Source organism: Neltuma alba, unplaced genomic scaffold (genome assembly GCF_004799145.2).
Source record: "Neltuma alba isolate B1F8T4 unplaced genomic scaffold, ASM479914v2 tig00001359_pilon, whole genome shotgun sequence".
Classification (NCBI taxonomy): Eukaryota; Viridiplantae; Streptophyta; class Magnoliopsida; order Fabales; family Fabaceae; genus Neltuma; species Neltuma alba.
The window spans coordinates 62990-76426 of record NW_021632431.1 but is presented as its reverse complement, the minus strand read 5'-3'; the positions used below and the strand labels follow the sequence as shown (position 1 = coordinate 76426).

General features: G+C 34.5%; 2 protein-coding genes across 3 annotated transcripts; both read right to left on the bottom strand.

The window, feature by feature from the left end:
- Window positions 1-665: 665 nt before the first annotated feature.
- LOC114755960 (senescence-specific cysteine protease SAG39-like) lies at window positions 666-12901 on the bottom strand. Of its 2 annotated transcripts, XM_028944865.1 has the most exons (3): window positions 12897-12901; window positions 1519-1997; window positions 666-1387 (listed from the first exon to the last, which is right to left on the bottom strand). In XM_028944865.1, the coding sequence occupies exons 2-3, from the start codon at window positions 1961-1963 to the stop codon at window positions 795-797; spliced, it is 1038 nt and encodes a 345-aa protein (XP_028800698.1). In that variant the 5' UTR covers window positions 1964-1997; window positions 12897-12901; the 3' UTR covers window positions 666-794. The 2 variants fall into 2 exon arrangements, with proteins under 2 accessions (XP_028800698.1, XP_028800688.1); XM_028944855.1 differs by lacking the exon at window positions 12897-12901 and having other exon boundaries at window positions 1519-2030.
- On the bottom strand, window positions 5957-8595 carry LOC114755966 (uncharacterized). Its single transcript, XM_028944874.1, has 4 exons — window positions 8135-8595; window positions 6975-7155; window positions 6729-6822; window positions 5957-6640 (listed from the first exon to the last, which is right to left on the bottom strand). The coding sequence occupies exons 1-4, from the start codon at window positions 8479-8481 to the stop codon at window positions 6321-6323; spliced, it is 942 nt and encodes a 313-aa protein (XP_028800707.1). The 5' UTR covers window positions 8482-8595; the 3' UTR covers window positions 5957-6320.
- Window positions 12902-13437: the final 536 nt, after the last annotated feature.

Genomic DNA, 13437 nt, shown 5'->3' with positions numbered 1-13437 from the left:
CTAAAAATGAATTGTATTATTCATGTTCTATAAATAGTATATATGACTACCTGTAATACTATATATATATATATATATATATATAAAAACTATAAAAACTACTCCTCCGGTCCTTAATATAGAACCTAATTGTTGAATTAATTTTGGTCTTAAGTATAAGACTTATTTCTCATATTTATTAATTTTTTTTAAAGTACCCTTATAGATACTTCCTCACTCATAATCAAGTAGATGAAGGAGAGGAAATATTAAGGAAGATGATTATGGTATTTTAGAAAAAAGCATATCATATTTTTTATAATTAACAAACTTACCTAACTTTCTTAATCTAATCAAATTAATTAAATAGGTCTTATATTAAGCACCGTAGGAGTATATAGTTAGTGTGCACGTGCATTTGGTGTCACACTACAAAATGGGTCTTATATTTAGAACCAGAGGAGTAATAAATGCTAACATATTAAATAATTATACTACAAAATGGGTCTTATATTTAGGACTGCATGAGTAATATTTTATCAACACTCAAGAGCTCAATATCATCATTTTTTGTTAACAGTTTTAAAGTTAAAAGACTAAAAATTTACTTTTTAAGTTAATGAACTAAAATGAAGTCTTGTGTAAAGTCAAAGGACTAAAACTATTTTTTAACAAACACAAAAAAGTTGGACTAAAAAGATCACAAAGTACTTCATTTCATTGTTGGTAAAATATATGTCTGCATTACATGGTAGGAAAAGCAAATTTAAGACAACTTTATAAACTTTCATACGCCAGCATGCATATATAAATTTTTAAGCGGTTGGATAAGAAGCATCCATGGCAATTCCACATAAACCTTCTTTAGCATCTATGTTCCTCTTCATCCTCACGTACCCTTCCTCGCCCCATTCAGTTCCCCATGAGTTCTTCACAATCCAATACTCAGTACCATTATCGGTAACACCATAACCAACCGCGGTTACACCATGATCCAGCTGTGTTCCACATTCTCCAGTAAAAACTCCGCTTGAATAAAACTGGAAGGAACCATCTCCGGCATCAATGGATACAGACACAGGCTGGTTGGCCACAGCTTTCTGAAGTGCTTCCTCACTGTTAACAGGAACTTTCTCATAACCCTTAATTTCTGCAACATGGGATGCTTCCTTGTTAGTGTTACACTTTCCATCAGATGCTGTGTAGGGGTAGTTTTCCTCAGTGGTAATCCCTCCGTTTTTTATGATGAATTCAAATCCATCTTCCATGTAGCCACCCTCACAACCTTGGTCCTCACCTTTAGTGTCACAGTCCACAAGTTCTTGCTCTGAGAGAGACACTAATTTTCCTGTAGTTAACTGGTGAATCCCTTCTGTTGCTGCAACAGTTGAAAATGCCCAGCAACTTCCTGGTTTTATGTAAACAAAAGTTGATAGATAAGTTTACTATCATATCACAATGAAATGAACCAGTATGAGAAACACAACAAAAGAGAAGACAAATTGAAACAAGAATAAATCATGATTTTTAATATCTTACCACAGTCGCCTTGATTCTTGACGGGGGTAACAGCTCCTTTCTGCCTCCAATCCACAGAAGCAGGAAGAGCAGTGACATTCTCGTACCTGAACGATGTGTCTGTCACGGACATGAGCTTAAGTGATTCGTGGGACCTCTTCAAGCCATTACGAATGGCCCTGAATTCTTCAGTGGTTTGATCAGCAAACTGGTTGATGCTGAGCTTGTAGGGTTTGTTGCCATTAGAGTTGAAGGACTCAATGAACTGAACATTGTTCTTGAATATGTCAAAGCGTTTTTCCTTCTCTGCGCCATCCTTGTAGACTCTCCCATACTTGGCCATCCATTGCTCATGTCTTTCTGCGAGAGATGATTCTTGAAGCTTCCGGGATATTGCCCCAGAACTCCAGATTGTGAGAATGAGCAACAAAGTTAGAACACAGCGGTTTTGACAGTTGGAAGCCATATGGGAATTAGGTGTTTGATGGGAAGTATAGATTCTAAGAGAAGCTCTTGAGTTGGTATGCAAATGGGCAAGAAGTGAATGCTTTATATAGAGATGGGCATGTTGTTCATGACAGATATTTTAATATCAACTTGCAAATTAAAAAAAAAATTGCATATAAGATTCCCCATTCTGATTTTTGAACCATGATGATATTATAAGTTTAATATTATGGGATATTGTTCTAACACTATCGTAGAACTAGATTATGAGTTAAGGATCAAACACTAGAAGTAGATTCTTGTCATGGATTATAGAAAACCTATTTGACCCGGCAAATAAGTTTTGATGTTGATATTATAAATCAAATAATTGTTCCGTCTGAGATGCTGTGATCAGGTCAACATTAATTATATGAACCAATGATTTGATGTTTATGACTGGTTTTGTATGCTTCTATATATTACAAAACAAAAAAGGGTTCTCCAAATTACGTACGTACAGGGAGATACTATAATTTGGGTTTTCTTATGATTTATGCAGCAAATTCCAGCCATTTTCTTTTTCATAAACCAAAAAATAGAAGAGCAAAATATATATCAGAAAAAATTAATTCCATGTCGTATATGATCAGATAATGGCTGGTCGACGTAAAGATTACGTAGGAAGGTATTCTTTTTCAGTCGAAGGGTGTCACAGCCTGCGTTTTTTGAAACTGAAACATTGTAGCCTGTTGCAATATTCTCGATTTTTTTTTTTTTGCCGAAAAAATAAATTTTGGCCGAACAATATTCTTGAAAATTATTGCTTCTACGCTTAAAAGAAAAAACTACTCCCTCTGTTACTTATTATAAGAGACATTTGATGCTTATGACATATTCCCATATATAAAAGACACTTAAAATTTGTCTCTAGTTTTTTGTATTAATTTCCTATTTTATCCCTATTTATTTTGTCTCCTACTCATACTCTCTCTCCCTCCCACTTCTCTTTTTTAATAATTTAATTGTTCTCTCTCATACCCTCTCTCCTTATTAATAGGGGTATTGTTGGAAAAAACATTATACTTTTTACACATTAATTGTCCTCAACTATTTTAACTGTTTTTTTTTATCAACGTAATTTAGCTATTTGTCTCTTATAATAAGAAACGGAGGGATTATAAAAGTGACTTAATTGTTTGTACTTGACATAACATGGAGACAAACAAGAATGAAGGAGTTTTGCAAGTACCACATTGAATATAGGGTTAAGGTGCACCCAGCACCCCCAAGTATTTTGCCAGGTGCACCCAGTGGCCTAAAGTAATTTATGGTGCAATTTTGCCCTCAAAGTAATTAAAATGGTGCACCGGTATCCCATGCTAACAGATCTATTAGTTTGACCGTTAAATTGATGAGTCAGCACAAGTTTAACCAGAAAATCTGACGTAGCATGTCTAATAAGCAGGTGATGTGGAATTTTTTTTGGGGTTAAGGTGCATCCAGCACCCCCAAGTATTTTTCCAGGTGCACCCAGTGGCTTAAAGTAATTTATGGTGCAATTTTGTCCTCAAAGTAATTAAAATGGTACACCGATATCCTATGCTAACAGATCTCTTACTTTGACTGTGAAATTGATGAGTCAGCACAAGTTTGACCAAAATAATCTGACCTGGCATGTCTAATAAGCAGGTGATGTGGAATTTTTTTCGTCTGCCACTGCTTTGTTTTCTCTGTTCAGTAAATGCTCTCTTTAGCTCTTGGAATTTTTTTCAGAGTAAGAAATTTTTTCAAAGATACTCCTCTAGTCCTACTTATAGGGTAGAGAGAAAAGATATTTTTTGGTCCTATTTATAAGGCATTGAGAGAAATTTTTTGTATGGATGTACAAATTTACACCTCATTTATTATTGTATTGATTTTGTTTATATGAGGTATAATGTATATTAAATAGGGATAAAGTTGGAAAGTTATTAAAATTTAAATAAGAGTTAATGAAATTTAGGGTTTTCCTTAGTCTGTGTGAAACATGCTAGAAGTGCCTTATAAATAAGACCAGAGGAGTAATATTCAAACAAAACAATGGAACTAACAAGAAAAGCCATGTCACCTGCTTATTAGACATGCTAGGTCAAATTATTTTAGTCAAACTTGTGCTGACTCATCAATTTCACAGTCAAAGTAACAGATCTGTTAGCATGGGATATCGGTGCACCATTTTAATTACTTTGAGGGCAAAATTGCACCATAAATTACTTTAGGCCACTGGGTGTACCTGGAAAAATACTTGGGGGTGCTGGATGCACCTTAACCCCGAAAAAATTCCACATCACCTGCTTATTAGACATGCCACGTCAGATTTTCTGGTCAAACTTGTGCTGACTCATCAATTTAACGGTCAAACTAACAGATCTGTTAGTATGGAATACCGGTGCACCATTTTAATTACTTTGAGGGTAAAATTACATCATAAATTACTTTAGGCCACTGGGTGCACCTGACAAAATACTTGGGGGTACTGGGTGCACCTTAACCCTTGAATATATGCTTTTATTTGAACTGTAAGATAAATACGGCAATGTCGGCTTCTTGCAACCGGATATATTTGACTCACGTCTTAAACTGTTTCTTTGATTATGGAGATAACGTGCTCATAAGAATCATATGAGTTCCTTACTCATTTGAGTAAAAGGCATGCGGGATATATGTGTGTGTATGCTGCCTCCGGTCCTTAATATAAAAGCCAGTTAATTAATTTGAATAGATTAAAAACACTAATTAAGTTAGTTATTTATAATAAATAGGTATTGTCTTTTCTAAAATATCTTGTTAATCAAGTGTATTAGATAGAACTATCATTATTATAAGGATTACCTTGAAAAAAAATAGATAAATATGATAAACAAAATGGATTGCGGTCTATATTTATGACCAAAATAAAAATCAAACAAATTCTTATATTAAGAGCAGGATGTTGTATATGTTTAAATTAATTGACCATATTGAATTTTGGTGGTTTTAAATTTATTATTTAAAAAAACTATTCAAATTAATTCTAAGATATGCAAATCATGCGTACACTCTACATATCTTTAGGAATTTGTAAGGTTGCTAGTTGCATCTTGTCACAATGGCAAAAGCCACATTCTACAATTTGGGGTCTCCTAGTATTATGTTCATTTGGTCTTATTTATGGGATAGAGAAAAGAAGACATATTTTAGTATTTCACATGGCACTGAGAGAAATTTTTTATATGAATGTATAATTTTACCTTTCATTTATTATTGTGTTGCTTTTATATATTAAATAGGGATAAAATTAGAAAATTATTAAATTTTAAATGAGAGCTAATAAAATTTTAAAAAAAAATTATCTATGTAAAACATGTTAAAAATGGCTTATAAACAGAACTAGAAAAGTATTATATATGCATGTACCAATCACATATTCTTTCGAAAACCGAGAGGAAGAATCAAAGGAGTTTTAGGTAAGAAATATAATTACTAACATACCCTCCCTCAAAGACTTCTAACATTTTAATGTCGATAGAGGTAGTTTTCTGTTTATGACGTCACCGTTTGATAAATGTTTATTGAATTAACTTATTTAAGTAAATTTAAGCTCTATGAAATAAATGTGAAGAAAATTTTATCTCATGAAATATCAAAATAAATAAATAAATTCGTTTGCTTTACGAACATCGGAGAGTCTACAATGCCTAAGCACTGCTGTTAATTGACACATTGATTATTACAAAATTAGATCATTTTTACCTCCACACGAGTAAAGTATAATCGGATTTCACGTTTAGCGGCTCCAATATTTTGCTGGGAATAGAAAGGCTGACCTAAGATTCCCTCAAAAACTCCTCTTCTCAAATTGATTTGTTTATGGGACTTTTGGCAGACCATTAAATAATTTCCCCATTCATCAGTGACTGTTCACCGTTTCATTTCGAGGTTGAACACCAGGATCGGAATGACTTATTTATAAGCAGTTTTTTAATCAAGATAAATATATATATGAGAAAAGTTTAGTCATAACTTCCGTTTTACTAATTGATCATGAATCCAAACAAACCCATAAACAACACTTCAATCCAAAGGATTGGTTTTGTCATTTAACTTGACGGACGAATAGAATCCTGACGGGAGACTCAAAGTAAAGCCAATGTTCTACAAAACACATCACTTCTAAACCCCAAGCATACCAATAATCACAAGGAATTTCGCATAGCAAATTCCATCTTAGACAAGTAAAATCCACTTCATACGCATCTTACATACAACTAAATGCTAAGATAGGAAAGCCATTTGGACCAAAAGGTAAACCTGATCGAGTCAATCTCCAGACACGAAAGTTCGACAAATTTGCACTGCTGCCCGAAAGGGGGGGTTCAAGCTCGCTTAAACAGAACCACCATGGCAACCAGCACAGCCAATCCCATGAAAGTTCCTTTCATAGTAACATGATCTAAAAAGATTGTGTTTGACTTTTCAGCACCATCAGAACCCGCCTTCTCAGGTGATAAAAACCCAAATAAGTTGTGAAAGTAACTTGAGACGCTGCCTATCATTTCAGCTACTGTGAGCTTAACATTCTGCATTAAATCATTGAAACCATGAAGGAAACCCTTTCCTGGGCTACTAGTTTCATCGTCAGAATCAGGCAACTCTTCCAGCTTTATGGAAGACTTCTCTGGTTCAAAGCCAATACCTGCAGAAGTATTTGGTACTAGAATTAGTTATACAAGATCAGTAGAGTAATGGAAATCGCAAGGGCAAACCCCTTTAGTGATAGCTACCTCTCTCCTGTGATTGAACGAAATCATTCAGCATAGAATTCTGCATTATCGCACTCCATACATTCGGGTCGGAAACAATAGAAGCCACAACAGTCTGGATAAAGCCAAAGACAGCCAGATTGATTCAGTCAATCACAAGTTCCAAGCATGAAATCAGTAACCTCTTTGGAATTGGATTGCTGATGAATTTCCAGTTATGCATTGATTCTCATGTTGAGACGAAGCAATCACTATATTATTACTTACCTGGGCCTCAGAACTAGTGCTCAGAAATTGAAAAGCTTGAAGGGCATGCTTTGGGATGAGTTCAGATTCACAAGATTTAATCTCCAGCTCTGAATGAGGAGACTTAACAGAGACTTGACTACCATCAGAGGAAATCTCATGTTTGTCGGCAGAGCAAGAAGAACTAGAAGACAGGTATATCCTAAAATATTCAACAACAAAAGAATCTTAGAATAGAGAGGATTTCATAAACATTTAAGTGGAAATCCTCTTAAGTGCAACCAACAATACACATCCACACACCCATAGAAAGAGAGAGAGAGCCACAGGAGACAGCAGCGCATGGATATATTTATTTGCTTTTTTGGAAACTTAAATTACAGAAGATTTCATCACATTATGGAGAGCACAGACAAAATAAAGAGACAGTTAATACACAATGACTGCGGAGTATACAATAAGATGATCATAAATTTGAAGAACCTACTTCCCAGCTTAACTTTTGAACCACTCCACTTCTCAATCTGCTTGGATAGGCTCAAATCAATCATCATTAGCACAAAGCACGTAAACTAAGCAGAGCACTAGTTTTGACTGATATAAAACTATATATACTTTCTCATAACATTGCCATAGGAAGAGAGTTTAAAGGAAAAACAAGTATTTATTACCATGACATACCACTCAAACTTCATTAAGTGGCCATTTGGTTAACCAAACTAAAGATAAAATTTTCTCCAAAGACAAGAATAAAATAAGGGGAAGATTTTGATAAGGGTGACTAAGCGGCACATCATTCTTCCTATTGGGCATTCTTCGCACTTGGATAAAATTTAAAGCATCTTGCACAAAATTATTGATGCGTGGCCTTCAAAACAGATTTTACCAAAGAACATAATTGCAATAATCAGAAAAGGCCAAAGCTGGAAATTAGAAAAACCAAAATAAAAGAGGAAGACTCTACAAGGGAAAGAGCCTATACTCGTGAAAGTTAACACAAACGAATCAGAAAATGCAACTTAACAAATCAGAATAAACAGCTCCACCTAGTATGTTATAATTTTGAATCACAAATAGTTAAAGTTGTCCAATTTATTATTTTTCTCAAATTAAATGCTAGTCTCCGAAATAAAAGGAGAAAAACCAAAATTTCGACCATAGCTGTATAGAAGTTCACATACTGATCAACAGCTTCTTTCAATTCTGTTGTCGCGGCCTTAGCCTCCTGAAACGAGGGCACAGCATTGAACACAACCCTAGGCATCGGCTCCCCGGCCTCCATAACCAGTTCACTGTCAGCGAATTCCCAATCATCCGCCTCCCAGGATGCCGCTGTGTGTACCGGCGCCGCCACTTCAGCTGTCGCAGCTTTCACTCCCTGCGATGACACGCCGGCGGACGTAGGACGCGACGCCTTCATCACCGATTGTTCGGCTACAGGCGTCATCGACACGCCCCGGAGACTGGCGTTGGCGGCGCCGAGACCGGCGACCTTCATGGCAGTCCTCATCGCACCTCCTCCTCCCATACTGTCTCCGATCAGCCGTGAAAAAATACAAAATCAGCAAAACCGGGGAGGTAACCGTAGAGGAATCAGAATGGCTTCGGCCCTTCAGGTCCTTGCTTAGCGGAGAAGAAGTAGGCCCACAGGATTTAAGATAAGATCAGATCATTTTAACCGAAAAATGTGAGATAATAGTGATGATTTGATTCCGACGACGCGTGATGGATGAGGCACCGTTGGATTATTTCTGTCAGATGGCGCCACGTATGCAACCAAAGTGACAGTGTTCCCGTGCCGTGCTGCGAAGGGTAATATGCACAGTCAAAAATAAATATACCGAATAAAAGACGCTAAAACGCGGAGACGTTTCTTTTATTCTGTATATTACTGATACTGATACTGAATTTTATCAATTAATTTTATAAATATATATAAATAACATTTTTTTATAACTCAGAATTTATCTCAAACCACTTTAAATTTGAGACTAATTTTTATAAGATTGTTAGAGTATTAAGATTAAAATTCTCTTAACAAGTGTGCTTTCTGAGATTCAAATTTAAAAAAACTTACCATATTAACCAACAACTTATTAATTATAAATAATATATTTTATTATCTAACATATTTTTATAGGAAAATTTGTTACAGAATCTCTAATTAAAAAGTTTTTTTTTTTGAAGAGTTTGAATTGAATGTGTGCAACTCATTTTCAATAGTTGTAATTATATTTCAATTACGTCCGACATATTTTCAACTAAATATAATATTTTTGTTTTAAAGATAATTAATTGAAAATAAATTGCATAGAGTTTTTCTATCAATTTTTTAATTTGTAAGTATTACTGTATGATATTTTTTGATTTAGTATTAACATATATATGTGACATTTTGATATTTATTTCATATCCTTTAATTTGCAACGAAAATCTAGGAAAAAATCTTAGGGTGTGTTTGGGATAGCGGTGGCAGAAGTAACTTTTTTCCAATCTGACTTTTACAGAAGTCAGATTGAGTAAAAATCAGATAGGGTAATGTGATTTATGTTTGGATTGGGTTTTGAAAAAAAAGTTAGTTTGAGAAGCTGAAACTTGTTTGGATGTAAAATGACTTAAAGAACATGAATTTTATTAAATAGTACATATCTAATATTGGATATATATATATATATATATAATGTGACTATTTTTCAAGAAGTAAAAAAAATAAAAATTATTAAAAGTAAAGAAATTTAATTTATTATTAGAAAGAAATTATATATATAATGTGACCATTTTAAATGAAGTAATGAAAATAAAATCATTAAAAATAAGAAAATTTAATTTATTGTTATAAAGAAATTATATATATAATGTGACCATTTTAACAAAAGTATTGAAAATAAAATTATTAAAAATAAAAAAATTTAAGTTATTATTAGAAGGAAATTGAAAAATAATAAAATATTTAATTAATCATACTCACCAGGTTACTCCTCTCTCTCTCTCTCTCTCTTCTCTTCTTGGTTCTTTCATATCATTATAAGTTGATGATTCAACACCAGGCCAATCATACTAACCACGAAACACAGATCTTCAAATTTTAAAATAAAATGCGCCAACCAGTCCGAGCTTGTCGCAAATAATTAACAGGAAAGACAGACTAAAGACACAAAGCCAAAAAACCGCAGAACCTCCTTCATTTAATAGCTATGGAAGAAACAGGAAAAGGGTAGTCATTCTTCCTCTTACGATCCTACCCAGTTCAACAGCTAGGACACATTAATTGAAAGAACATCAGATCAAGAGCAAGAACATCAAATCAACACTCCTAAATCAATAACAGCTATGGGTCCAAAAAATTCTAGCAATGGCAGCCAAGAACAAGCATCAAAGACGAGCAGATCTGGGACCAAAAACACTAATCTCTTACCAGGTGAACAAACGAGACTCTAACCAGTGTAGATCAAGAGCAGACGTGATCCGCGCGGTGGCAACAACAGACGGTGACGCTGGCTTGCAACCGAATAGAGGAAGAAGAAGAGCAAGCGAACGAACTAGAAGATGAAGAAGACCACAGTCCACCCACTCCCACACAAGAACCAGAACTGATGAGATGGCAGAGACATGACGGGAGACGACAGGCGCACGGCGAGGATATGGCAGAAGACGTCGCGAAGCTCCCGTTTAGCTTCATATCGTGTTTCAAAACAGATTATGTGTGTGTGTGCGTCATTTTTCTTTGCTGAGGTGAGAGAAGAATCATACAGGGTCAGGTAGGTAAAAAATTTTAACATCCTAATAAAAATTCTAACGGTTTTCTCAACGCCCAACAGCATCCAAAAAAAAGCACCAAAAAATAGCTTCTCCCGGAAGTCCATCTACACCTCAGGAGTCAGATTGGCCTAACGTGAATCCAAACATGTTGAAAAACACAGCCTGTTAAAAGTCAGATGGGAATGCACGTTTGTTTGGAGGCCCAAACGTGATCCCAAACGAGCCCTTAGATTCATAAAGACCGCTGCATATTTTTACAGTTTACTGCTATTTTGCCTTGTAATTTTCTTCAACGACAAATACTGATTTTTGGTTTAATTACAGCCACTTTAGCCACCTGATAACCAGGCAACCTATATTTTGGCAGGAACACTAAGAAAAATATCGCCTCTGGCTGTGTGTGCGTGTGTAAGTGTTTAGTTTTATGAAATAAAAATTGAATTCAATATGGAGATTTTTTTTGTCAAAAATAAAGGAGGAAAATGATATATAAAGAGCCAGAAAAATGATATTTGATAGAGAGTGCTATAAAATTTTAAAATTTTATGAGATCCTAGATTGGGACTTTAAAATTCGAAGGAAAAAACAATAAAAATGCCTCTTATTTACTCTTTAGAATATGTAATCAATTGTTATTAAAAATGTAGAAAAGAAAACTGTTTTGGGATTCTGAGTTCCTATTTTTTTAAAGAATTTTTTCTGATTTTTACATATTTATAAAATCAACAAAACTCAGTAATATGCAGAATAAAAGAAAACGTGGCATCGGCGATTGTTTCCACGTTTCAGTTTCTTTTGTCATGCACGTTGCACCTCGCTGTAGTAGAACACTTTGACTGAAGTGAACTTTATGGGTCCGTTTAGATTAGCGATTAAAAAAATAGTTTATTATTAATTTGACTTTTAAAAAAATAAAATTGAATAAAAATTAAATTGGATAAGTTAAATTGTGTTTAGATTGGAATTTATAAAAAGTTGGTTTGTAAAAATAAGATTAGTATAAAGTTATCTTGATTATGATTGAGTAAAAGTAAATTTAGTTGTATAATGACCAAAATGAGTATGAGTTTTAATAAATAATGAAACCTGATTAAAAAAATGATTCACATAATACAATAAAATTGAAATAATTTAATATGAAGAGGTCAAACTAATGAGTAAATTAAATTTTTAAATATAAAGTGAAACATGAAAAAAAAATGAATTGAGATAATATAATGAAGAAGTGAAATTTAAGGAGTAAATTAAATTTGAAAATTTTGGAGAAATCATAAGAAATATTTTAAATATAAACTTTAGAGAAATCTTCTTGCAGGTTTATTACTTCGGCTCTGTCTAAATTTCTTTTCATTTCCTATTGCATTTTTCGTCTCTCATTGAAGCAACATCACTGGTTTCTTTACTAGCTTTAGGTTTGCATCTCTCATGGATAATTCCAATTTTTTAATGACCAACAGTTGCTCATACTATCCTTCTTTTTTTCTTTTTTTTTCCTGTTACGTGCTCATTCTATATTCTTTGTGTTGCTATCAACCGACTTATACACTCCTCCCATATATATCACTTCTTCTTCTTTTTTTCGAAAAAATTTTCTCCCCTCTATGGCCGAAATAGGTGTTGGAAGAAAAAAACACGGGATAACATAAAAAAAAATACGGCTGTTTACAGACAATCGTAACAGCAAAATCCACTAAAAATCTCAACAAGTTCAGTTTCTAACAGCAAAATCCATACTTGAACCCATTACATGCAATCGAATTAACATCAAAATCGGCCTCATGGTTGTTCTTTAACTCTGCAGAGAAGGAACTACCTTTCGCGAGTTTGCGGTACCAGCTAGCTTAACTAGACAAAACCAAGCTCGGATAAATTCACAACATTTACATCAACTCAACTCCACTAAAAATCTACAGTTCGCCCATTACATACAACCAGAGAAAGGTAGACGAAAAGAGAAAGGAAACAACAGAGATTCTGTATGGTATGTACCGGATCCGCAACAACAGAGCCTGAGAAAGGTAGATCGGCCTTTGTATTGTACTCTTTGGCCGAGATATAACACGGACAACTCACCCCCAATGCTCAAACATCGGCTGCCACAACTTCCAGGGGAGTCTTCAAATCCAATGTGCGAACAGCTTTGGACGATTAGTGAAACACGCAAAGATGATTCACCCACCAGACCCAACACAAGACTCACCTCATGCCGGCCAACGAACGGAAATGATGGCAGAGGAGCGACGGAGTCAATGGCACAACCTCTTCTCTCTAGCATCAAAGGTCCGAGTTTTACGAATGAGGAGACAGGAATAAATGAGCAGATAATTGGACGAAGGAAAAAATGACCATCCGACAAAAAAATTATTTTCGTAACGATCCAATATAAGCACAATTCAATTTTAAAAAGCTCCTCCCATGTAGCTTATCAGAACACACGGTGTGATCTGCCTTTTGGTACTGAAGTGGAATAGCCTAAAAGCTCTCCCAAACACCCTCGAATTCTACAAACGGGCTTAAGCTGATGATAAGCTCTTTTTGGCCCACCAACCGCCCATCCAAACAAGTTGAACATTGTGTATGTTCTGTGTTCTCTAGATAAGTAAGTAGGGCAATGGTGAAAGCTATAAATAATCAAATGACATTAAAAAGAAAAACATGACATTATATATATATTACTTCCTGTTTTTAATAAAAGGTTTTTTTTTCTTTTATTTTGATCTTAAAT

Bases quoted from the DNA above. Each gene is read 5' to 3' on its own strand.
- LOC114755960 (XM_028944865.1), bottom strand. From the start codon at position 1,963: ATGGCTTCCAACTGTCAAAACCGCTGTGTTCTAACTTTGTTGCTCATT. The intron at 1,388-1,518 runs GTAAGATATTAA...ACATAAAACCAG, and splicing joins CAAGAATCAAGGCGACTGTG to GAAGTTGCTGGGCATTTTCA.
- LOC114755966 (XM_028944874.1), bottom strand. From the start codon at position 8,481: ATGGGAGGAGGAGGTGCGATGAGGACTGCCATGAAGGTCGCCGGTCTC. The intron at 6,823-6,974 runs GTAAGTAATAAT...GGCTTTATCCAG, and splicing joins GCACTAGTTCTGAGGCCCAG to ACTGTTGTGGCTTCTATTGT. The intron at 6,641-6,728 runs GTAGCTATCACT...ATACTTCTGCAG, and splicing joins CGTTCAATCACAGGAGAGAG to GTATTGGCTTTGAACCAGAG.